Source organism: Chrysemys picta, chromosome 1, assembly GCF_011386835.1.
Source record: "Chrysemys picta bellii isolate R12L10 chromosome 1, ASM1138683v2, whole genome shotgun sequence".
Classification (NCBI taxonomy): domain Eukaryota; kingdom Metazoa; phylum Chordata; order Testudines; family Emydidae; genus Chrysemys; species Chrysemys picta.
This window is the reverse complement of record NC_088791.1, coordinates 341264487-341290051: the sequence shown is the minus strand read 5'-3', so window position 1 is coordinate 341290051 and position 25565 is coordinate 341264487. Positions and strand designations below refer to the sequence as shown.

The window sequence follows — 25565 nt, the reverse complement described above, 5'->3', positions numbered from 1 at the left end:
AGATAGGGTCCCTACCATCTGGGGGGTGGGGGGAGGAGTGGGGAGAGCTGTGTACCCTGTATCTAAAGTCAGGCCATTGGTTGAAAGTTCACACCACAGACCCTGTCAGGTGGATGAGAATGCTGCCGTCCCCTCAGTAAAAGGGTTTAATGAAGGGTGAATAGACCAAGCCAGGCTTCCCCTATGCTGCTCTGTGAACCTCATTCAACTCTGCCCTCTCTCACCGGATGGCACCAAGTAACTTATCTGTGCCATTTTGATTGTTTAGCGCAGCGCCGTAGCCAGTGCCAGCCTGCCAAATGAAGGAATCTTCCAGAAGCCCCCGCCGCGGTTCTAAAACGGAATGCCCAAACGTTGGTCTGTGTTTGCACGTCCTGAGCCTCTGACTTGTGTGCACTAACATGGAATTTTGCATTTGCATCTGCTGGGAGCTGGTGGCCGGTTGATCGGGCAATGGACTAAGAGTAAAGAGTAAAGCTTCTAAAGCTGCTCAGCTGCTTGAAAACATGGGCAAGCCACTTACACGATTTCTCAGTTCCCCATTTTAGAGATGAAGAAAATAGGACATGAAAGTATTAAGCATTATTCCTTATTGTTACTGCCATGAGTTCTCCCAGCAGACCCTCCAGAGTTACTCCACATCAGTCAAAAGCTTCCTCCACCCTCATGTTAGGCAGAGGCAAAGAAGAGATGTTTATATTGAATCAGCTCCTTACAGAGAATATTGCACTTGTCCTTGCTTGCAAAAATACTCCTGATTGTGAGGCTCTTCTACAGCCTCTCAAAGATGAGAACTTATGGTTGTATCCTGCTTTCTCTCTGCACATCAGTGGGATGTTGCAAAAACCCTGTAGTGTTCTAATGTTTTTAAAAGCCTTAATGCAATTTGCCAGTCCAACAGCAATATGCCTCCTCTTTATTTCGCTTTTAATAACCCTTACCATGCCTCCTGTGTGCGGATTAATATGTAAATCATATGGTGGGGTGAATAGGTTCTGAGCAGAAAAGGTCTCCACTTTTTAATCAAATACCATTTCTTCCCTTATAAAGCTCAGGGCTGACGGCAGATTCACTCTCGGCTGAGTGCAATAGAGATGACATGGAGGTTGAATGGAAGGTGACACTCAGATTTAATGAGTATATCCCAGCTCCTCTGCACTGTCAGATAAGGAACCTCTCCAGACTGCACAGCGTATTGGGGACTGGCAGATCTGGATCTGTCTGAAGTGACTTGTTGATAGTGGCATCTAGCATTTCCTCTGCAACAACATCCATCTGGCAGTGTCACTATAGTGCTGCAACCGATTATGGACTCCCTTTGTAATTCTGCTTGTCCGGTTCCTTGGCCTGCAGAGTAAATTCTCTTTGAATGTCGTTGAGTTCCCATACTTGGGTGTCAAACAAAACACCCAAATAACTTCCTGCTGCATGAGAAGAATGTCTAAAGCAGTGGTCCCCAAACTGTGGGGCTGCCCCCCTGGGGGAGGCGGGGGAGGAACATTCATAGAATCATAGAATATCAGAGTTGGAAGGGACCTCAAGAGGTCATCTAGTCCAACCCCCTGCTCAAAGCAGGACCAATTCCCAGCTAAATCATCCCAGCCAGGGCTTTGTCAAGCCGGGCCTTAAAAACCTCCAAGGAAGGAGATTCCACCACCTCCGTAGGTAACGCATTCCAGTGTTTCACCACCCTCCTAGTGAAATAGTTTTTCCTGATATCCAACCTGGACCTCCCCCACTGCAACTTGAGACCATTGCTCCTTGTTCTATCATCTGCCACCACTGAGAACAGCCGAGCTCCATCCTCTTTGGAACCCCCCTTCAGGTAGTTGAAGGCTGCTATCAAATCCCCCCTCATTCTTCTCTTCTGGAGACTAAACAATCCCAGTTCCCTCAGCCTCTCCTCATAAGTCATGTGCTCCAGACCCCTTTAGGGGGCGTGCAGCAGGGCCCAAGCCAACCCCAGCCCCGCTTGGCCCCCTGTTCAGTCCCCCAGCCACAGTTCCCCTTGCTCCCGCCCCAGCCGCAGCTCTGCTTCTGCTCCAGCCCCAGCTCCTCCCTCATCCCCAGTTCTGCTCTTAGCTCCGCCTTCAACCCAACCTCTTCTGCTGTGCCAACTGTGCAGTAACGGAGGGGGGGAGGCACAGACAGATTCCATTACTGGTAAGGGGGTGGGGGTGCGACAGGAAAAGTTTGGGCACCACTGATCTAAAGGGTCAGCACTATCTCTTGTTTTTATCACGGAGGGGTGCTTTTTTGTAGCGTTTCCCCTGGTTGCCTTCCCGTTACTCTTTGTGATTGGATAATAATGTTTAGATGGTCTTAAACCAAGGCATAGCACTTTTCATCCAAGGGTCCCAAAGCACTTTAGAAAGGATGGTAAGTAGAGGAACACAATAATTCTACTAGATTGGATCAGACCACTGGTCTGTCTGGCCCCAGATCCTGTATCCAACAGTGACCTGTACCGACGTCTTCAGAGGAAGGGGCAAGAAACCCTTCAGGAGGCTATGATGGGATAACTTGCCCCCAGGGAAAATTTCCTCTTGATCCCCAATAACGAGAGGTTGGTTTATTCCCTGAAGCAGCAGGGTTTAAATCTCTTCCAAAATTCTTTTGGGTTTTCAATCTTTACTATAATGGCCTTTTCAGTCCTAGCAGACAAAAGTAAAACAAGATTGTATGGCTGGAAATAAGATGCAGATTTTTAACTTACCAAGGCTTGTGGTGGATCCTCCATCACTGTGAATTTTTAAATCAATATTGGATATTTTTCTAAAGCTCTGCTCTAATTCAAATAGGAGTTAATTCTGGGAAATTTTGTGGCCTTGTTATACAGGAGTTCAGACTAGATAATCACAGTGGTCACTTCAGGCCACCAAATCTATGAATCTGTTATAACTCTGGATATTCTTTGTATTCACATAAGTATCCAGTCCTTTATAGAAGCATAGTAAACTCTTGACCTCAGTCATATCTTGTGGCAGTGAGTTCCACAGGATAATTAACATTTCCTTCACCCGTTTTGAATTTTCCACTTTTCTGTTTCCACCTTTCTGTTTCTATGTTATGAAATGGGCTAAATTTAGATGTTCCCAGACTCCTCAAATGTATTTTCATGCCCTTGATAGTACTCCTCACCCATTTCCAACCCCCTTTTATTTATGCTATAGCCTTTGAGATGGGGTGACCAGAACTGCACACAGTACTCCTGGTAAGGGCATGCATCATATCCTCCAATGGGAAAACTGAGGGACAGGGAGGACTTGCCCAAAGTCGTTCAGCAAGTCAGTGTCAGACTGAAAATAGAAGCCATCTCTCCTGGCACCTAGTTCAGTGCCTTGTTTGCTGGGGCCACACTACCTCCTGGTTTGAAAGACTTTGCTTGACTGTTACTTATTGGGACTGAGACCTATCCGTAGAGCTGGGTGGGAAACGGTTTCCCACTCTGTGAAAATTTCTGAGATTTCAAATATGATTCCCGTTCCAGGATGTAACTGAGGCCGCATGAAATTTTTCATGAAAAACAAGAGTGTGAAGGGAGGTCAGAGAGAGATCACAGAATACCCAGCAGCCCAGGGACCAGGGCGCTCACCTGGGATGTGTGAGGCTGAGATTCGAGTCTGCCTGATTCACAGCAAGGACTTGGACCTGGGGCTCTCACCTTCCCAAGGAACGCACTCAACCACCGGGCTACTGGGCATTCTGAGGTCTGGGTTGCCTCTCTCTCTGACTAGCAATTTCATCCTGGGCCTGAGAAACCTTTCCTCACTAAAGTTGAATTGAAACCGACCCTTTCCCAGGAAAGTCATCTGTTTGGATGAATCCGTATTTTCTGGCAAAAAAACGTTGTGTTGGAAAACACTTGGCCAACTTTCCCTAGCAGCTTGGCTAGTCACAAGGCAGATTTCAGGGGCAGCTGCCAGAGGTAACTTTATTGCCACCATGACGTGGGCAGAAAATGGGTTCTGTCTGCCCTCTGTCACAGCAGGGACCCCAGTTGCATGGCAATAACTCTGACCCTTGTTTGTTTTCAGAGTGACCCCTTCTGGACGGCTGGCTCCCTCTCCGGTTCAGATTACCTGGAAGCTGCAAACCAATCGGTCTGTAAGCTGGCTGATATGTTGCAGATCGCCAAGGACAACATGTCAGTGATCTTGAACTTTCAGGACCTGCCACGAGATCATCCATACTACAGCACCTACATCAACATTACCCTGCAGACGATACTGGAGTCAGGGATCCAGCAGCAGGCTGTAAGTCCTGCAGCACTTTGGAGACACAGGCTCGTGGGCTGGCTCTGTCAAGCTCAGAGGAAGAGCAGTTGCTTAAGTAACTGGAGAAATCAGGGTTCCAGGCAGAAAACTGATTTCTGGCCAGTTTTCCTTCTCCTGCTGTAGAGGCTTTTGACCTCCTCTGTGCTTAGCCGTGGTGAAACCACGCTGCCCACTTCCTGATGATATTGTCCACCCACTAACCCACAGTGGTCTGGGGTGTTCCGATCCCAGAAAGCCTCGCTCTTCATTCTCTTGCGCTGCTCTCTTGCAATGTGGGTGCTGTTTGGGGGGTGGGGGGGGGTGCCAGGATTTGGGCTGCCCCAGAGCACACAGTCTGCTGGGGCTGTCAGAGGGAAATCAGGATGCAGGCAGTACGGTATCAGGAGGCCTCGTCACAGTTTGACCCCAATGTTCTGTGAGGCTGAATGGTGCTAGGTCCTGCCACCGGGGGGTTTGGATGCAGAGGCAATCGCAGACCTCTTCATGTGAGTGGCTGCGCTAACGCACTTCCCTTTGTGCCCGGCAGCAGGAGCAAGTGAGACTCCTCTGGCACAAGACAGCTCCTTCCTGTGTGTCCAGCTAATCCTCAGAGCCAGGTTTCAGTAGAAAAGCGAAGGGAAGCCTCCCTCTACAGCAAGCCCCCATCAGTTCCTGCCTCTTCCCACCTTTCAAGGAATTGTTGCCCCTTTGGCCAGATAATTCCCAAAATCCGGCACCTTGCAGGGTGGTGGTTTCGGTTTGGATGAGAAATTCATGATGCAGAGACCGGGTATCTTAGTGTGATCTGTTTTATTTACAGAACATACTTGTGGTCCTGTTTCCCTGAACAGAAATAGGAACAAACATGAACACAGGCATCCACACCCGGTCTGTCCCAAGAAGCGGCTGTTTGTCTGCCTCTGCTTCTCCCCAGGGCTCCGGGGGGTCCTGCTTGCTCGCTCACTCACTCACTCCAGCTGCTTAACCTGCAGCCTTGTCCCAGCCCCTAGGAAACCCTGTTAGCTGCATGAGCCCCCAGCACCCACTCTCTTTCTTTAAGCAACGATTCTTTCAGGGTTGGAGAAGCTGGAAGTGGCAGGAGCTACTACAGAGCGAAGATTCCCCATTTCCCAGCTTCAAACCTTTGGGCACTGGGGCAACTCTTGAAATGTGACATCTGTTCAGCCCTGAGATTTCCCCCTCCTTCCCTTCTGATTTTAAATGGTTGAAAGTAGCTTAGTCAAACATGCTGATGTGCTAAGCAGTTGCACATCTTGTGACTGTGAAATATTTCAGACTTTCCAATTAGGTGAATAATACATATGTATGCAGAGAAAAATGGAAATGTTTAGCAATCACACTTATGAAATGATTAGCCTGGGGGAAGGATCCATTTTTAGCTTCCATCTGTCTTTCTAATGACTACCGCTGCCACCCGAGTTTCAATTAACCGTGAGGCCACACCACCAGATATTTTTTTGTGTGAGCCTGTTTGAATCTCTGTCAGCTTTCCTGGAGCTCATTTCACCACAAGGGGAATCGTGTTCCCCTCTTTGCAATTGTGTGGGCGAGCTAATGCAAAGAGGTGAGCAGAATAATTATTAAAATACAAGCCCTTGGCAGTGAGAACAAAATCCATTTTGATGCACTCTGCGTAGTTGTATGAACTGAACTCCTTTGCTCCAGAATTCCAGCCTAGCTGGCTGAAAACGTGCATAACCTGCTTTAAGCTGTTCTGGTGCATTATTAGGTGAGCACTGATTAGTTATTCTTCATAGATTAGTAGAATTTAAGGCCAGAAGGGACCAATTTGATCATCTGGTCTGACCTGCATAACGCCAAAGATTTTCACCCAGTAATTCCTGCGTCGAGCCCAGACCACGTGACTGAGGTAGAACCTATTATTGTTAATTGATTAAGCTAATGTGTGTACAGCACTTTGAAATCGGAGCGGGAAGTGCTAAAAATTGCAAGGTTTGAACGGGTTTAGTGCTGATGGAAGTGAAGACTGGATAATGCTAGTTTGAGCCGGGCATAATTTGGGCAGTTGGTGGAAAGCTTTTCCTACCCAGCTCTGCCAGAGCCTACTTGGTATCCTTTCCATGGGTCCTTCTGCTGAACTGGATGTTTTGATGGGCGCAAAGTGTATCTTAGCATGAAACCTTCCAATTCCTTATCCCTTGTCCTCTGGGTTAGAATTTAAACCCGTGTCTCTCGAGGTGAAAGTCTGGTGCCAAGACTGCACAGTGTCAGCTAGTCAACCCCGCATTCAAAATGCAGTCAAGTAAAGACGTGTGAGACTTTAAGCCCCTTTAAGCCGATTATAGCATTAGTGCAAACTCTCTAGCTTGGCTATCCTTCCCGCTTCTCTGTACTCCAAACTGCTCAGAGCCCGGATTCCTAACGCTTTCCCAGCTGCAAACAGGTTTCTGTCTTTGAGAATCATTGCTTTAATCAGAATGGCTCAATTTATTGACTGTCTCTCTGTATCTCCAGGTGATGTGGCTGCCCAACACGGAGCGGCAGCTGGTGAGGCAAATTGCGCCAGGTTTCCAGCAGACTTCTGACCTCAAAGCAGACGCGGAGCGCTTGAGGGACAAAGGCATCAAACAGCTGAACCTGCGGTACACTAAGGTCACCAGTGAGGACATCAGGTGCGGGCCTCAGCATTCATTGGTGTGAATTTGCACTTGCTCTGTGCGTGTGCTGTGTGCATTTTGCAAAGCCAGAGTATATAGCCGCTCCCTCGCCCCTTCCCATTGAGGCCTGCTGTGCCCTCAAGCTGTGGTCAAGTCAGGAACCGGGTCCCATCACTAAACCCACAGGATCTGGTGGTCCCTTCTGGCCTTGGAATCTGCGGGTCGTTGGCCTACCGGTTTCCAGGCAGCTGCTGTCCTTCCGCAAGAAAGAACTGCTCCCACTTAACAGGGCACATCGCTGGCTGTCCAGCGGGTCTGGTGCGGGGAGAGTCTATAGTGGCAACATCACTTCAGTCGAGGACAGACTCCATTTTCCCCTTGAATGGTCCCATTGTATCTGCTGGGCCATGGGAGACAGCAGGAAACTCCCCCTCAGCTACGGGTGCTGGGAGTGGAAGACCAAGTGAGGTAAAGGGACTGCAGAATGGTGTGACGGCCTTCTCGTCCGCTCTGTCTGTTCCTATTGAGTGAGAAACCTGCACTCAGCTGGGTTCACCTGCCCTATTAGCAGGCAGGAGTGAACGACGCACAGGCCTCCTTTTCTCAGCCTCCTGGCATCACATGGCAATGCGCACGCAGCAGTGCCGTGTTGCCACTTGATGATGGGAGGGCCTTAGTGTCTCCTACCAGAGCCCCCTGGAATTTGTCAGCCCTGTTTTCACAGCTACCTCAGGCAAAGGAGAGCAAGACATAGGTCAGGCTGAAAGTACAAGAAAAGTAGTTAATGGGATTGTGATTTCTTGTGAATAATTTCCTGAGTAACCCATGAATCAACGGGTCACTGAGCAAACCGAGGCTGAGCTACCATCAAGGGAAAGAGGCAAAAGGAGGCTCCGTTCTGAGCGAGATGCTGAGAATTTCCCGCAGGCATTGTATGCAGTGACACCCAGGTGCAGGGCAGACTTTCAAGCCATAAACCTGTCACAGTTCTCTTCCGATGTTCCATAGCGCTGATTCGTGCTGCGGTTGTGTCCAAGTGGGGCAGAGAGGGGCACTGGCAAGCAGGGCCGTAGCTGAAACAGAGCTCATCCCCTAGGCAGTGTGGCCTAGTGGCTAGAGACTGGGACTCAGGAGACATGGGCTCTGTTCCCCTGTGTGCCACTGGTCTGCTCTCTGTCTTTGGGCAAGTCATGTCACCTGTCTGTGCCTCAGTTTCCCCATCTGTAAAACGGAGCTAGTGATCCTGACCGCCTTTGTAAAGTGCTTTGAGATCTATGATGAAAAGTGCTGTAAAAGAGTTAGTTAGTATTAGTGTATATAGAAGCCTCTCTCTCCCCCCCACTCCACCACAAAAACACAGTTATCGTCTTGAATACTTTTGTCAGTCACGAGACAATGGACTCAACCCTTGCAGTGCTGAAGGGCTGAAGACTCAGTCGAAGCTCTTCCTCAGTCTCTCTCCCTTTACTGCAAATGCTCTTCCACCCCCTGACCCTGCCATTGGTAATCTAGCCAGCCCACTGCAGGAAACCTTCCTCAGTCCCCAGACCAAGTGTCCCCAGCAGAGCCACCTAGGGATTGACCTTTCTGGGCAGTTTTCAGGTATTCTCTTCTGGGAACCGGCCAGTTTAGAAGGGTTTACAGGGTTAATCTCCTGAGGGAGCAGTGAGGCGGCTGAGCTGGGCCTTTAAAGGCTTCTCAACAGAATCCCTCTCTCCTAATGTGTATTAGGGAATAAAATGTATTACGTTATTGCTTCTGCGTTAAAGCTTTGCCACTAGCGCCTAGTGGTCGTGAAAGAGGTTTCTTTATAAAAGTTTTATGACCTGCTAATTATCAGCATGGTAAAGGGGAAACAGCCTGGGATGCCTCATGTTAAAATGTTCTCCTCTAGGACAGGCATCCCTTGCTGGTGTGGAGACCTTGATCTCACAGCGCTGAGACATTTTGATGGTGTTGCTGGTAGGGGTGCTGGAACAATTTGTATAGTGGGGGGGAAAGGGGGGCTATGATGGAAACCATGTATTTGGTGTTTGTTTTTACTACTCCAAGCCGGGGGGGGGGGGGGGGGGGGGGTGCAGCAGCACTGCTGGTTGCATGGCTATCAAAAATCTTTCTGGATACCTTTTTAGTTATTTACAATGAGATCCCAAGACACGGGACAGTCCGATTCAAACTGGGACCATTGTGTGAAAATCTAGACTGAGGGCAGCCCTGGATCTGACTCCTTGGACAGTAAAGGGGGTTGTGTAGTTTAAATACCTGTGCCACACTAGTACGTTTGCCAATGATCCTGTGGGAGAAGAGATTTATATTATGGTCCATTTCCAAGCGGGGGTCATGGAAGCAGGAGGAGAGAGTGGCTAATCTTAATAGCTTTTTACATGGAGTCTAGTGTGTGACGACATTAAGGGAGCCTTTTAGAAATCAAAATATTAATCATCTGATTCTCATTCCAATATAGTCTTCAGAGGAAGTTTAGGCATCTCATACAAAGCACGTCCAGCCAGTTTTTCAACCCGATTAGCCACTGCCCTTTGCGTCTCATTCATCTGCTCCAGAGCTGCTGCTGCTGTGAACCTCTGATTTAGGCCAAGCGCCGGAGTTCTTTCAGACATTACTTTGTGCCGATAAATTTGAACGCAAGTCTTTTAATGACCCTATTTAAATCAGCCTTGTCTCATCTTTAATTAGCCAATGCCGTGTTTCTTCTCGGTAATATGTGGCGTTTGAATTTCATAGGTTGTGAATCAAAAGGACCTCAGCAGCTAAAGTTAAACAGATAAGGGATGTTTTGCCCCTAGGCGGCCTTGTTAATATTTAGGATTTATTGCTTGCCGAGCTTGACTTGGTCCTTAAGAAAACCTATGGAAATCGAACGGTTTGGGAGAGGAGATAATATTTTAGAGCTAGAAAGGAAAGTAGGTCCTGTTCTGTGGGTAAGGACGGATGACTGAAGTGCCGTGTATCACATTGTAACCGATGCTGTTTTTTTGAAAACCAGAGTTCACAACACACGGATGTGAAATGACTAAGGGCCAGATTGTGCTACTGCAGTGCAGGCTGCCACTGAGAACCAGTGCGGAGCTGCGCTGGTCAGGGGGAGCTGTCCAGACGTGTAGATCGATCCAGGCCCTGCCTCGAAGACCAACACTGTGCCAAAGGGATGGGGAAGGAATGAAGGCAAAATATGCCCTGTATCTTTCACTGAAGGAGAGGCAGAGAGGTCCAGTGATAGGGTGTTCAGAGACCTGGGTTCTAGTCCCAGCTCTGCCACTGACTTGCTGTGTGACCTTGGGCAAGTCACTTCCCCTCTCTGTGCCTCTGTTTCCCCTCCCACCCTTTGTCTTGTCCATTTAGATTAGGTTCCTCCAGCGTACATACAGCGCCTAGCACAGTTGGACCCTCTTGATGCTGCTGTAGTAGAAATAAATACACCCTTTTCAATCCACATCAATTTTGGCCCAAATGCACCACTCCCCCTTTTTAGTGGTCAGATTCCTTCTACTGAAGAATTGACCCTGTAATGGCAACCGCTGTATTAAACTCAAACTGAATCCTCTTTTTTTGCTACACACACCACGTTTGCACAGAGCAGCTAGTAATATGAATGTGGTTAATAAAAGCTCGCTGCCGCTGCTGAAAACAAAACCAGGCCACGTTACATACGTTACGGAGCTAGAGGGACCAGCTCTGCCCAAGTGCTACAAGGAGCAATCTTATGATTGCATAGTAGCCCCTGGTGGCCTGGGTAGAACAAAGCCTTGCCCACCCTTTCTCCTTTCCATTCATTGTCTGGCTCTTGAAGAGTTATGGCGAAGGGATGCCCACCCGGCAATTGTGTGGTGATTTGTTCTAATTATCCCGGCTCCGTTCTGTGTGCTCAGCAGAGTCAAGAACCAAACCTGCCATGTTGGCAAACCGAAGGGTTCCACCATAGGGTTCAAAGGGACATTGCCACAGTCCAACAACAGACTCATTAACTGGGGAGCTACCAACCACACGGATTGAATAAACCCTGATGAAATGCCATCCTTTACCGTAAAATAAATGTCCTAACTACTGTATATGCAGTGCTTACTCAGCACGACCAGAATTGCTTTCAAGAGTGTATAGCTTCACCCTCAGCATTCAGTATAATCAGATCGTATTAACAGCCTGGTGCTACCTCCATAATTCCATATAGCGTTGACCATCTTCAAAGTACTTGGCAAGTGTTAATGAATCGTCACAGTCAGATTGGGAAACTCCAGCACAGTGACTTACCCAGGGCCACAGACAGGATCAATATCTGCATTGCAACTCGAGAGTTCTTGTCTCCCAGTCTTGTGTTCTGGCCTCTGGAGCAAAACCCTTGAAAAATGGATTCAAGCATCAGAAGCCTTGAGACCTCTTTTGTTAGCAAACAAGAGTCCCATAAATCTATGTCTGGACCCGGGCAGAAGAGTAAGAGTATGACTGACTCTTACATCGGTCTCCAGTTTAATTCAGTGACTTGCCCTTTCAGTATTATAGGCATCTGCGATGGCTGTTAATTTTACATCACCCTAGTTAGGGACGCTTTTTAAAAATGTGTCCAGCATACCATCATGCGGGGTGAGAGAATTATATATATCTAAGCCAGAATCTGCTCTGGTGAGTGAATAAAGCTTTTAAGATCAAAATAGTGGTTTAACAGGTTTTAAGGCCAGACGAGATCTTGCATTTCCAAATGACCTATTTCACCAAATTTCCAATCTGGCCAATATTAAAAAGCATGCTGTTTTGTCAGATGACTCGAATCTCCCTTTGTATTTATTTCACGCGAATCACCCATGCATAGGACATAGTAGTTTGTGTCTTCTGTATGCTGTACTTACAGAGATACTAACCTTCCGCTCCGTTATCTTTCTCGGCAGGGAATACAACGCCGCGAACCTGAGCGTTAATCTCTACGTTGTGAATGAACCATGGCTGTTCTCTATCCTCTGGTGTGCTGGCGTTCAGTCTGTCACGTCTGATAGCTCACAAATCCTTAGCAAGGTGCCTTTTCCCGTTTGGCTAATGGTAAGCAAGACCATATGTAAAATATCCATAACGGTACATAAGATTCGCCTCCACGGTGATCCCTTTAAAAAACAGGAACAGCTTTCTGGGTGTGTTCGAGGCAGCTCTGGCGTGTAGAAGCCATACATTAGAGGGGTAGTTTCAGCGGCATGCTACCAAAATGTTAATGAGAGACTCCTTCAAAAATGTTCCGTCTCAGACCTACAAGATTCCCTGGGTTGGATACTTTTCCCTCTTCCCTCAGCAAAACTCTGTCTTCATAGTCTTCTCCTATTCAAATCAGTCAGTTCTTCCACTCCATGCCCCCCTGGCTTAGTACCCTTCAACACACCATGCTCCCTCTCACCAATACCACATTGAGGTACCCCTAGGTGGCACCCCTATCTGGCAGCTGTTCCTAGCAGCAGCAGCAGTGGTGGTGATGGTGGCAGCGATGGGTTTTCGCTAAGTCTGTCTATGGGATGTTACATGGAAAGTGGATCCCCTCTTCGGGTGAGCTGGGTGGTCAGTCGGGAAATGGGCTCCCTTTGGTTCCTGAGGTGGGCAGGTCTCCTCAGCTGGTGGTAGGAGTGACAGAACTGGACTCCTCTGGCTGGTGGATGGGGAGCAGAGCTCTGGTCCCTCACATAGTTCCAGCTTTCCAGCCATGGGTGGGCAGGCATCAGTCAGGGGAGAGATGGGTGGCAGTGGCTCCAGGACTCCCTGCAACACCAGCTTGGCCCTGTCTCCTTATGGACAGCTAGAGCAGGGCGGTAGGGGTTGTGGAGACTATGTTGTGCAATCCCTGCCCCCCATGTGTTCCTAGAGCAACTGGTGGGGGCGTGCTGGGAAGGGACCGTCCATTGTAGCAGCTGTCACAGTTCCAGCAATAGCGAGCACGCTCAGAAAGGGCTGAAACTTTCAACAAGCTGAGTCAGCTTCAGCATTTCAGGGCAGATTGCGAATCTCATTTTTGCTGCCTCCTCACCAATATAATCGACTCCTGCCTGTGATTATCCCTCCACGGGGGGGGATTAGATAATGAAGACTGGCCCTGTCGGCCACTGAGCAGACAATGGACCATCAAAAATTTTCATTTCCATTTATTTGGATCTTTGAAGCTTGAGAAAGCGAACATGAAACTGAAATGATGTGAGGTTGCCGTGTCTAGGGATTCTCAAAGCAAGTCAAGACAGTTAAATATTCAGACGGGTGAAGGTTTCTTTAAAAAATGAAGTCTCGTGCACCATTGCAGGGATGGAGATGATCTAGTACTGACCCAAAAGCCCTTTCTGATCCTGCTCCATGAATCCATGACACTGCAATGTCTTGCACACTATCTGCAGCTTGATCTTGGAGTTCTTCTTGGACTAACTAGTCCTGGAACGAACGAGGTGAATGCAATTACTGATTTAGTCTTAAGAGGCACACAGGATCTGGTCCAAGAGGTGAATGTAGCTGAACTCTGTAATAATGACCATGATATAATTAAATATAACATGGGGATCGGGATCCCAAAGAAACCCTCCACACCAGTATATAGCTTCAAAAAGGGAAACTATGCAAATTGAGGAGGCTAGTTAAATAGACATTAAAAAGAGCAGCAACAAGAGTAAAATGCCTGCAAGCTGCAGGGAAACTTTTTAAAAACACTGTAATAGGGGTACACATAGCTTGAGCCTCTAAATAAAAAAAAAAACGGACCAAAAAAAAATCACCCTGGCTACACAACGGAGTAAAAGAAGCAGTTGGAGATCAGACATAGTTTAAAAATTTGAAGTCAAATCCTACTAAGGAAAATACTCTGGCAAGTGTGAAAGTATAATTAGGCACGATGAAAAAGAATTTGAAGAGCAATTAAGGAAAAAAGACACAAAAACTAACTGCCAATTTTTTTTAAAGTACATCAGGAGCAGGAAGCCTGTCAAACAGTCAGGGGGGCCACTGGACGATCGGGGTACTAAAGGAGCACTCAGAGAAGACAAGGCCGTTTCAGAGAAGCTAAATGAATTATTTTCATCAGTCTTCACTGCAGAGGATGCCAGGGGGATTCCCACATCTGAGTCATTCTTTAGGTGACAAATCTGAAGAGCTGACCCAGATTGATGTGTCAATAGAGGAGGCTTTTCAACAAATTGGAAGCAGTAATAAGTCACCAGGGTGAGATGGTATTCCCCCAAGAGTTCGGAAGGAACTCACATATGAAACTGCAGACCTACTAACTGTGATGTGTAACCTATCACTGAAATCAGCCCCTGTACCAGATGACTGGAGGATAGCTAATATGATGGTGATTTTTTTTTTTAAAAAGGCTCCAGAGACAATCTTGGCAATTACAGGCCAGTAAGCCTAACTTCACAACCAGGCAAATTGGTTGAAACTATAGTAAAGAACAGAATTATCAGACATGGACACAATACGTTGGAAGAGTCAACACAGCTTCTGTAAAGGGAAATCATGCCTCACCAATCTATTAGAATTCTTTCAGGGGGGTCAACAAATATGTGGACAAAGATGATTCAGTAGATGTCATGTACTTGGACTTTCAGAAAGCCTTTGACAAGGTCTCTTACCAGTGGCTCGTTAGCAAAGTAGGCAATCATGGGATAAGAAGGAAGATCCTCTCATGGATCACTAACTGGTTAAAAGGCAGGAAACGAAGGTTAGAATAAATGGTCAAGTTTCACACTGGAGAGAGTTAAATAGTGGTGTCCCCCAGCGAGCTGTACTGAGTCCAGTGTTGTTCAACATATTCATAAATGATCTGGAAAAAGGGATAAGCAGTGAGGTGGCAAAGTCTGCAGATGATGCAAAGCTATTCAAGATACACCTCTACCCTGATATAATGCGACTCGATATAACACAAATTCGGATATAATGCGGTAAAGCAGTGCTCCGGGGGTGGGGCTGCGCACTCCGTTGGATCAAAGCAAGTTTGATATAATGCGGTTTCACCTATAAAGTGGTAAGATTTTTTTGGCTCCCGAGGACAGCTTTATATTGAGGTAGAGGTGTAGTTAAGTCCAAAGCTGACTGTAAAGAATTACAAAAGAAGCTCACAAAATTGCATGATTGAGCAACAAACTGGCAGATGAAATTCAATGTTGATAAATGCAAAGTAATGTACATAGGAAAACATAATCCCAGTTACACATATGAAATGATGGGGTTTAATTAGCTGTTACCACTCAAGAAAATGATCGTGGGGTCATCCTGGATAGTTCTCTGGAAACATCCACTCAGTGTGCAGGAGTAATCAAAAAACAAACAAGGTTAGGAACCATTAGGAAAGGGATAGATAACAGGACAGAAAATATCATAATACCACTATATAAATCCATGGTATGCCCACCCCGTGAATACTGCCTGCAGTTCTGGTCACCCCATCTCAAAAAAGTTACATTGGAATTGGAAAAGGTACAGAGAAAGGCAACAAAAATGAGTAGGGGTATGGAACAGCTTCGACATGAGGAGAGACGAAAAAGACTGGGACAGTTTAGCTTTGACAAGAGAAGACTTGGGGCTTGTCTTCACTACCGCTCTAAATCGGCACAGTTGTGATCAATGTAGCGGCATCTGATTTGGTGCGTCGATGTAATTAATCCATCTCAATGAGAGGTGGAAGCTATGTCAGTGGGAGAACGTCTCCTGCTGACATAATGCAATGTAGACACTGCATTAAGTCGACGTAAGTTATGTTGCTCAGGGGGACTTTTTTTCACACCCCTGAATGGCATAACTTACATCAACTTAAGTGGTAAGAGCATAAGAACATAACATAAGAATGGCCATATTGGGTCAGACCAAAGGTCCATCTAGCCCAGTATCCTGTCTTCTGACAGTGGCCAATGCCAGGTGCCGCAGAGGGAGTGAACAGAACAGGTAATCATCCAGTGGTCCATCCCCTGTCATCAATTCCCAGCTTCTGGCAAACAGAAGCTAGGGACACCATCCCTGTCCTGGTAGTGTAGACGAGCCCCAACAGGGGATATGATAGAGATCTATAAAATCATAACTGGTGTGGAGAAAGTGAATAGGGAAGTGTTATTTACCCCTTCACATAATACATGAACCTGGGGTCACCCAACGAAATTAATAGGCTGCGTTTAAAACAAACACAAGCAAGTATTTCTTCACACAACGCGCAGTCAACCTGTGAAACGCTTTGCTAGGGGATGTTGTGAAGGCCAAAACTATAATCGGGTTCCCAAAAGAACTAGAAAGGTGGAGGATAGGTCCATCAATGGCTATTAGCCAGGATGGGCAGGGATGCAACCCCATGCTCTGAATGTCCCAAGCCTCTGTTTGCTAGAAGCTGGGAGTGGATAATAGGGGATGGATCACTTGATGATTGCCCTGTTCTGTTCATTCCCTCTGAAGCACCTGGCATTGGCCACTGTCGGAAGACAGGATACTGGGCTAGATGGACCATTGTTGTGACCCAATATGACAATTCTTATGTTCTTATCACCTCATGCTGCAATGTGACAACACGTCTTACTATTAAAGCAGGGTAGTGGCTGGTCCGTATTTGGATGATTTATAATAATAACATCTAGCACTTCTATCACACCTTTCATCAGTAGATCTCAAAATAATTTACAAAGGAGTTCAGCAGTATTATTCCCATTTTACAGATGGGAAAACTGAGGCATGGGGACGTGACTTGCCCGTGGTCACCAACAGGCCAGTGGCAGAGCCAGGAATAGAACTAGGTATATTGAGTTCCAGTGCAGTGCAGTGCTCTGTCCACCAGCGCTCACTGCCTTCTTTGTGAGCAAGTTCTGAACCAGCCCCCTTCATAAGCTAGAGGGATGCTGGGCTCCTGGAGACAGTCTTTCAGAAAAGTCCTAAAACTTGGTGACCTCTTTGCAATTGCTGTAGTTCCCATACCACTCTCACGTGAGTTATTGGTGGTATTGTCTTAGTCTGATGCCTGGCCAGATTCTAACTGGTCTGGTTATATTCTGCCTTCCTAAGTTCCCTCTGGAAATTTCAATGGCTACAGTCTGTTCCGCTTCCTATTGTGTATCCTTATTCACACAAGAATTTTAGTGACATTTTGGGGGTGGTTGCAACAATTGCTGTAAAGTTACTTGGGCTCCCCCTGGATGAATGATGCGATGTCATCCTCAGCCATTCATTCAAAGTACTCTTTTCACTGACTTTTCACAGATGTCAGGCCATTGAAACGGGAACAGAGGCAAGGCCGGCTCAGCCGGTCACTTAAAAACAGAATTATTTTAAAAAGATGACCAGTGGTTCAGCGTCAAACATCAGGGTTTGGAAAAATACAGTGAGATCTGTCTTCAGATATTGAGCTCTCTTAGAGCACTGTTCATCCATAGATCTTAGAGTACTTTACAGAGGAGGGGCAATGGCATTAGTCCCATAAACTAAGACAAGGAGGAAAGGTGACTTGCCGAAGGTCAGACACACACTTGTGGGAGGAACCAGGAATCGAGCCCAGGTTTCCTGACAGTCCAGCGCTAGGTCACAATATCTCTCAAGTCACCACGACGGAGAACAATAAGAATGAGTTTCCCTCATCAATATTGCCTGTAACAAGAAAGTAAATGAGATAAAGCCACATCTAGAATCATAGAATATCAGGGTTGGAAGGGACCTCAGGAGGTCATCTAGTCCAACCCCCTGCTCAAAGCAGGACCCAATCCCCAGACAGATTTTTGCCCCGGATCCCTAAATGGCCCCCTCAAGGATTGAATAGCTGCCCAATGCTCAAACCACTGAGCTATCCCTCCTCCCATAATATATGGAGATATACCTATCTCATAGAGCTGGAAGGGACCCCAAAAGGTCATTGAGTCCAGCCCCCTGCCTTCACTAGCAGGACCAAGTACTGATTTTACTCCAGATCCCGAAGTGGCCCCCTCAAGGATTGAACTCAGAACCCTGGGTTTAGCAGGCCAGTGCTCAAACCACTGAGCTATCCCTCCCCCTCTTGCTGCACAAGAAATGGGGAGATAAAAACAGGTGTATTGCAAAGAACAAGTCTGGTAAAGAGAAAAATATGTCCCGTCTTCTAAGTTTTTTCCCTTTGATGTAACCCCTGGCTCTCGCTGAGCTCTGTGGGAACTGTGTGTACATCACAGATGGAGTTTGGTCCAATCTTCCCTTTATTCAGTCTCTCAGATTAACCCATTTGTCAGTGCATACTGATGTATAATTGGCTGCTGTTCACCATAAAACTCCCTTCGTACTGTAAGTGTCAGGACCATGTGTGATTCATACCCTCTGAATTCTGTTCTGACTGAATCGGAGTCTTTCGGAATTGATTTCAATCTGGGAGCCAGAGCAAACCTTTCATTCTTGCTGAAAAGCGATGGTCTCCAAGGCACGTTTCTTTATGGCCCTCAGGTGACCCCAGGGGCTTTGTTGCACTTTAAGGATGAATAGGGATGTCATTTCCATTTGCTGCTGTGGGAAATCAATGCCAGCTGCATCAGTCTCTGTGGTAACTGAGGCTCCTTGCTGACAGACATGCTCACTCATGCTCTCGCTGCTTCTTTTCATCAGCCAGTTCCTGGTATTAATAATTCCAAGTCCAAAATGCAGATTCAGTTCAGCTGCACAGAAGCCATAGTAAATATTTCCAGGGCTGCTATTTTAGCAGGTACTTTAGGCCTGTCATTCCTGCTGCCAAGCACATGAAGGAGAGATTTTTGCAGTGCAACTCTGTTCTTTTGAAGTTATATATATATATGCACTTTTCCATTTCAAACTCCATTTCCTGTGCGAGTGGCTCTGAAACTGACAGTCTTTTCTATGGTGCAGCAACTGTACTATCCTACAATATAGCATTATAAGAGGAGATTTTCGAAGGCATGTGGGACAGACACACACCCAACTCCCGTTGAAAATCAACAAGTTGGGTGCCTAATTCCCATTGATGCCTTTGAAAACTTTCCACCAGAGAGATGAGCCAGTGTTTGAATATACCTTGATGAGCACTGCACTGAATTGATACTAAGTTTGAGTGATCAGTATTTGGAGAGCTCATCAACAGAACAGGTCTAGCATTCAGGTCAAAAATATCCTCTCTTGTGAGTGGAGGGCTTCTAATGAATGGCTTCCTATAGCGAAACTGTCAATACAAGTCGAACGGTGAGATCTGATGGATGACTGCACAAGTCTTGAACCTACACTACTGGAGGTTCAGCATGTGGCGATCGATGCATCGGTGGTCGATTTAGTGAGTCTAGTGAAGACCCGCTAAATCGACTGCCGATTGCTCTCCCATCGACTCCTGTACTCCACCTGAACGAGAAGCGCAAGGGGAGTCGACGGGAGAGCGTCTCTAGTTGACATGGTATAGTGTGGACCCCACAGTAAGTAGATCTATGTACATCGAATTCAGCTACGTTATTCACATAGCTGAAGTTTCGTAACTTAGATCGATCTCCCCCTGTAGCATGGACAAGACCTCAGTTTTGTGTATTTCTGCAGAACAGAGGTGTTTACTCTCCCGTGCCCTTTTCCCAGCAGTGCTCAGCATTTAGGAGTTGTGGGGAGATTTCGGTCCATTGGTGTGTTGCAAATGCTGTCACTCATAGCGTATGTGAATTAAAACACCTAGTTTTTCTTTACAGAAATAATCCTGTCTGACTTCTAAAGCTAGTATTTTATTCCAGTTGAGAGAGAGAGAGAGCTGTTCAGAAAACAGAACTTTCATCCCATGGGACAGTCTGATATTTCAACATTTTGTTCATAATATCAAAAATTTTCTCATGGAATGAAAAGTTACAAAAAAAAACCCTTAAATTTGGGAATGTCCTGATGAAAAACTGGGCATTTTTTTGATTGAAACATTTAGTTTTGAAATGTTGACATTTTGGAAATGTTGATTCAAAATGAAATGTTTTGCTTTGAATTTTCCTCTCAAAAAATTGGAAAATATAGTCAGTCAACTTTTTCCCACCAAAAAAAAAAAATCGCTTTCATCAAAATTCTATATTTTGTCCAGAAATGTTAGTTAAAATGTTTTGACCTGCTCAAATGAGAGGTTACGTGTCTATACGATGTTTGTTTGAATATAGTTAGCTTCATTGAGGTGAATGGAACGATGACCATTTATACCAGCTGTGGACCTGCCACTGAAATATAAAAACATGCTTGGGCCTGGATTTGTAAAGGTGTTTAGGCATCACTGCCCTCAGCATTGCAACATCAAAGTGGTTTAGGAGCCTAAATCTCATTTTCAAAAGGGATTTAGGTACGGAGGAGCCACAATCCCATTGACAGTTGGTAGGATTTTGGCTTCTAAGTGACTAAATCCCTTTTGAAAATGAGCTTTAGGCTCCTAAATCAGTTAGGCATTATAATGCTGAGCCCAGCTATACTTAGGCCCAGATTGTTAAAGGGATTGACGTGCTTAGCTGAATCAGGGCCTTGCTCCTCAATGGGGAGTGTGGCCAGGCCAAGTTTAAAACCTGAGCTGTACCTGCTGTAGTAAAACGTTCAAATCAAAGTCTGGGTAGAGAATTTCTTGAGTGTATTTTTTCAGTCCCCCATAAACTCAGAAATCACCAAAGGTAGTTTAATCTCCTCTTCAGAGAGAGAGAGACAAGACATGGAAATTTTCAGCCCAAAAGGTGAGTGTTGAGAACATTGGGAGCATGCGAAAAGAGGGTTAGAATGGATGCGGCTTTGCAGGTCTTTCTTGGCAATGTGGTGTTCTTTAAAAGTAAAAAACAGGGGTAGCTTGGGGATCCAGATATACTGGGATCCAAATCCTGCTTGAAATCAATGGTCACCGTGTCATGAAGTTTGTGATATTTCTGTATACGATGATCTATTTAGGATTGAACGCTCACCAAATTTGTACAAACTGGAAAGTATAACGTGTGCTTGTCTTTTTGTCTTCCAGCCTCCAAATGAGTACAATCTAATCTGGATAACAGCTGATCTCATTTCATTTACCATAATTGTAGGAGTTTTTATATTCCAGAAGTAAGTAGCATTATTACAGAACAACTCTCATGGATTTTTTGGTGTGTTTGTTCATCTCAAGGACATAAAAGGGAGATAAAAGGGAAATGCAGTATTCTCTAGAGCCCTTACTTATAATGACACTTATAATCATCCCCAGTCCCAATTTACTTATCCCCTCAGCTACCCCCTCTCAGTTATAAGCAGGTGAATGAAGCTGCTACATGGGACATCCTTGTCTACACTTACCTCTGGGTCCGGCGGCAGGCAATTGATGTTCTGGGATCGATTTATCGCGTCTGGTCTAGACGCGATAAATCGATCCCGGATCGATCCCGGAAGTGCTCGCTGTCGATGCCGGTACTCCAGCTTGCCGAGAGGAGTACGCGGCATCGACGGGGGAGCCTGCCTGCCGTGTCTGGACCCACGGTAAGTTCGAATTCAGCTACGTTATTAACGTAGCTGAATTTGCGTACCTTAGTCCGGAGTGGGGGGTTAGTGTGGACCAGGCCAAAGATTGCGAAGAATGAGGACTTCTGAAAAGGTGGTGGTGGTTCAAACTTGGTGTGGTTCTCTAAAAAAATGTGTGCGGGAGAGAACTGTTGATGCTTAAGAGAAATGGGCACCCCAAGGAAAAAGCTTAAAATACTTCAAAGTTATATGAGGAATTCTCAGCAGCTCCAGAGATTCTCCCGTCATGGGAATGAGTTAGAACGCAAAGAAACCGCTATTCGTTGGGATGTTTTAAAATTGGAACGTTTAGTTTGGAAGCAGAAAAGCATGAGATTGTCATAACTTCGCCGATCACCTAATAGTTCAGGTTTATCTTAATGTGTGAAGAAAGGTTCCTCACCCTTCTCTAACGGACAGAGGAAGCAATAACTTCTACTAGCTGGTACTGGAAACTTCACTAAAGGTCCCATAGCTAAGGTTACATTTGGTTCCTTGGTTTATCTGAGGATTAAATATTTTTGTTAAGCATGGAAACAAATGCAGAACACAAACTAGATTACCCCACTCGCTCATAGAACGAAGATCTGATTTTTTGGCAAGTTGCAAGTAAACCTACTTGTTTGCATTAGGAATTCATAATGGCAGGGTAGGGAAATGCTTAACATGTTTTTGGAACCTTGTTACAAGTATCAGTCACCCACGCCATGCTCTTCTTTGTTTATTCTGGGGGGAACCCTGGCACATCCCCTGAAACTTGCCTTTCTTCCAAAGAGGAACTTTTCATCACCAGTTATGACAATGTGACCGGCTGTCCTGGAAAACCTGGACTCAGAAATAGATACGCTCTGAGGATAGGAAGACAGCAGTGTCTGCCTAAGGAAATGTCATTTTAAAATTCCACCTTCTCCTTTTCTGAGTTTCTCCTTGTAACCTTCTGTCTGGCACATCTAAACCACCACAGTGTGTGTACTGAATGGGCTGTAATTTCCATCCTGATTATAACCACAAACATCCTGGCATTAGGCACAGCAGTCGCCCATGAAACATCCGCTTCAGCTTCGCGAGCTAGTGATTGCGATGTCACGTTGCCCTGACTAAGTTGCTTTGTGACTAATTCCCTGTGCGGATAATTACCTTGCTATTTTTGTAATGTTACAGTAGAGTGTCTGCAGCTGTTGAGAACCCCACTTACCGACTGGACTCCATGCCAGAGACTAGAGTTGTCATACTGCATCTTACTGGCCTTGTTCAGCTCTGTTATACCTTTGCCATCCGCTGAATTCAGTAACCCAGATTCGTAACTGGGGTAACTCCCAGGCAGTAGAGTTATGCTGGTAGTGAGTTTTGGTCACTGACTTCATTGTTGTGGCATAAGTGTAACTGACCAACAATATCCTCGTATCACCTTAGGAAATTTCCCAGAAACCAAAACTACATCTGTAAAATTATCAGAACTTTGACTAGATTTTGGATCTGAATAATATAGATTTTGAGGCCAGGAAGGGACTATTACGGTCATCTAGTCTGCATAATACAAGCCATAGAATTTCACATGGGACTAAAACGCGATTTCTTAAATTGCAGGTGAATCATACAAATCAAATAAACCCTTACCCCAGACGAGCGCCAGATAAAGAACTGCACTGAGCACCCTGGCTCAATCACAAGGGTGTGACTGTCTGACCTGCTGTCTTGTTTGGGAATTTTAAGGCGAATTTTTAACCATAGACCTTTCGTTTCAGAGTCTTCAGGTCTTTCCTAACGCAGGTCTACAGCAATTCCTTGAATCCCTTCCAAGAATCTGCATCTTAAGACAGTCTGAATTTATGTATTTACACCTCTACCCCGATATAACGCTGTCCTCAGGAGTCAAAAAAATCTTACCACGTTATAGGTGAAACCGCGTTATATCAAACTTGCTTTGATCCGCCGGAGTGTGCAATCCTCAAACCCCTCCCTCCCCCCCCGGAGCGCTGCTTTACCACGTTATATCTGAATTCGTGTTATATCTGGGTAGAGGTGTATTTAATCTTTGCGAGCTACACCCCTTAAAAACTGGGCTGTTTTAGATATTTGCCCAGGCTGCTGAGAGCGTGGAGAGACAGGGATAATTTCCAGCAATCATGGATTTTAAAATGGGCAGGAAAGGAATGTAAAGACCCTGGTGAGAGGTGAAATGAACAGACATTGAGGGAGTGGTAGAATTATTTATTATGTAAGTGCCTGAAATCCCCACTGTGCTTAGGTGGTGGTAAGAACTCAGAAATACTCTTGGTGACCATATATACAAATTCAAACTTGGTGCAAGCAGGGACACTTGCAGTTCACTTCGGTAGTACCTGCTGTCCCTAGGGCTGAATTTCAATCCCTTGTTTTTACCCAGTAGCTCACATGTCCGAGCCTGTTAGTGTAATTACCGAGAGGCGTATAGTTTGCAGGGTCAATCAGTTACAAGTGAGTATTAAAACCTCCCATAGCCAGCACTTTTTACCCTCCAAAGCATCTCTTTGTCTCTTTTAAAGACTTCAAAAAAAAAAAAAAAAAAGAAGAAAAATTCACCACCACAAATTCCAATTGCTGTAACTAAAGCCAAGGGCTTTACAAACATGGGACTGGGAACCTACACTCTGCCCCGTGGTTGTCACTCGGAGGGAGCCATTCCCAGGCCTCGTGCCTTTCTCTACCATGCGGAAGTGTTGGTGCTGCATTTGGGGAGTTCAGAAACCAATCCCAGCTGAATCATTCTCTTTCTCTGCTGCAGTGATTCAGCTCCTGCGAGACAGGCTCAGAATCCGATCCTTGTGGATTCTTTGCAAGTCTTGCTGGGCAAATCAGTTACTTCCTTCACCCCAAGGATGGGGCGATGGGTTGGAATGGAGCCACCCCTTCGATGTGCTCCTCCTACCCCCTAGGAATGGCTTTCCTGCACTCCAGAGCAGGGCTACACATTACTCTACTGTCAGCCTCAGCCCTAGTGACAAGGTGGCGAGTCCCTGTGGTCTCGCGAGTGGGGAAGTACCGACTGGGATGACTTTCTAACCCAGGGGTGGGCAAACTTTTTGGCCCAAGGGCCACATCTGGGTATGGAAATTGTATGGCGGGCCATGAATGCTCACGAAATTGGGGGTTGGGGTACAGGAGGGAGTGAGGGTGGGGAAGGAAATGAGGAGTTCAGGGTGTGGGAGGGGGCTCCAGGCTGGGGCAGGGGGTTGGGGTGCAGGGTGAGGGCTCCGGCTGGAGGTGCAGGCTCTGGGGTGGGTCTGGGTATGAGGGGTTGCAGGTGCAGGAGGGTGTTCTGGGCTGGGACTGAGGGGTTCGGAGGGTGGGAGGGTGATCAGGGCTGGGGCAGGGGACTGAGGCACGGGAGGGAGTTCAGGGGTGCAGGATCTGGGCAGCGCTTACCTCAAGCAGCTCCCAGAAGCAGCAGCATGTCCCCCTCTGGCTCCTACGTGGCGGCATGGCCAGGCGGCTCTGCGCGCTGCCCATCCGCAGGCACCACCCGCGCAGCTCCCATTGGCCTCAGTTTCCAGCCAATGGGAGTTGTGGGGGCAGCACTTGGGGCAGGAGCAGCGTGCAGAGCCCCCTGGCTGCCCCTACGTGTAGGAGCCGGAGGGGGAGACATGCTGCTGCTTCCGGGACCTGCGCGGAGCCATAGCATGCGCAGAGTGGGGCAAGCCCCTGATCCCGCTCCCTGGCTGGAGCAGGGCAAGCCCCGGACCCTGCTACCCGGCAGGAGCGCGAGGGCCGGATTAAAACGTCCGAAGGGCCGGATGCGGCACCCCCGGGCCATAGTTTGCCCACCCCTGTTCTAACTGATCTTTTTTGCCTTCTTGCCTTGTTTATTTTTTTACTGCTCTGACTATTGTGCATGTTCCTCCTCTTTCTCTCTGCTGCATTCTGGCATCTCACAGCTATCACATGATCAGGTAATTCTGGTGCTTTCCTCCTCCTCTTCTCATTCCACCCTCCTCTTTCTTTCTGCTGGGGCTTCACTGCAGACTGGGATAATACAGAACAGCTCCCGAATGATGCTTTAAACGCCACGAATGACCACGACCGTCTCGCTGAGAGTCTGAGTCGTAACTTATTGAAGAGTTACTAAAACTAGGCAGCCTCCCCTGCCCCGTCCAACTGACCCTTCTAGAGACACTTGGACATTCTACGTCCATGGTACAAGCCACTTCCATTTGCACGAGTGTTACTCTAGGATACCTGAGCACCTTTTAATTAGGTGACCTCTGGG

At 46.7% G+C, this 25565-nt stretch overlaps 1 protein-coding gene across 2 annotated transcripts in view; it reads left to right on the top strand.

Moving 5' to 3' along the window:
- Nucleotides 1–25565, top strand: part of GDPD5 (glycerophosphodiester phosphodiesterase domain containing 5) — a 325483-nt gene that overhangs the window by 288990 nt on the left and 10928 nt on the right. For both annotated transcript variants that reach the window (XM_065581769.1, XM_042850476.2), the window contains 5 exons: nt 4038–4256; nt 6753–6910; nt 11794–11941; nt 20808–20890; nt 25234–25248. In XM_065581769.1, coding sequence (XP_065437841.1) covers nt 4038–4256; nt 6753–6910; nt 11794–11941; nt 20808–20890; nt 25234–25248 — 623 coding nt within the window. The remainder of the gene's footprint in view (nt 1–4037; nt 4257–6752; nt 6911–11793; nt 11942–20807; nt 20891–25233; nt 25249–25565) is intronic.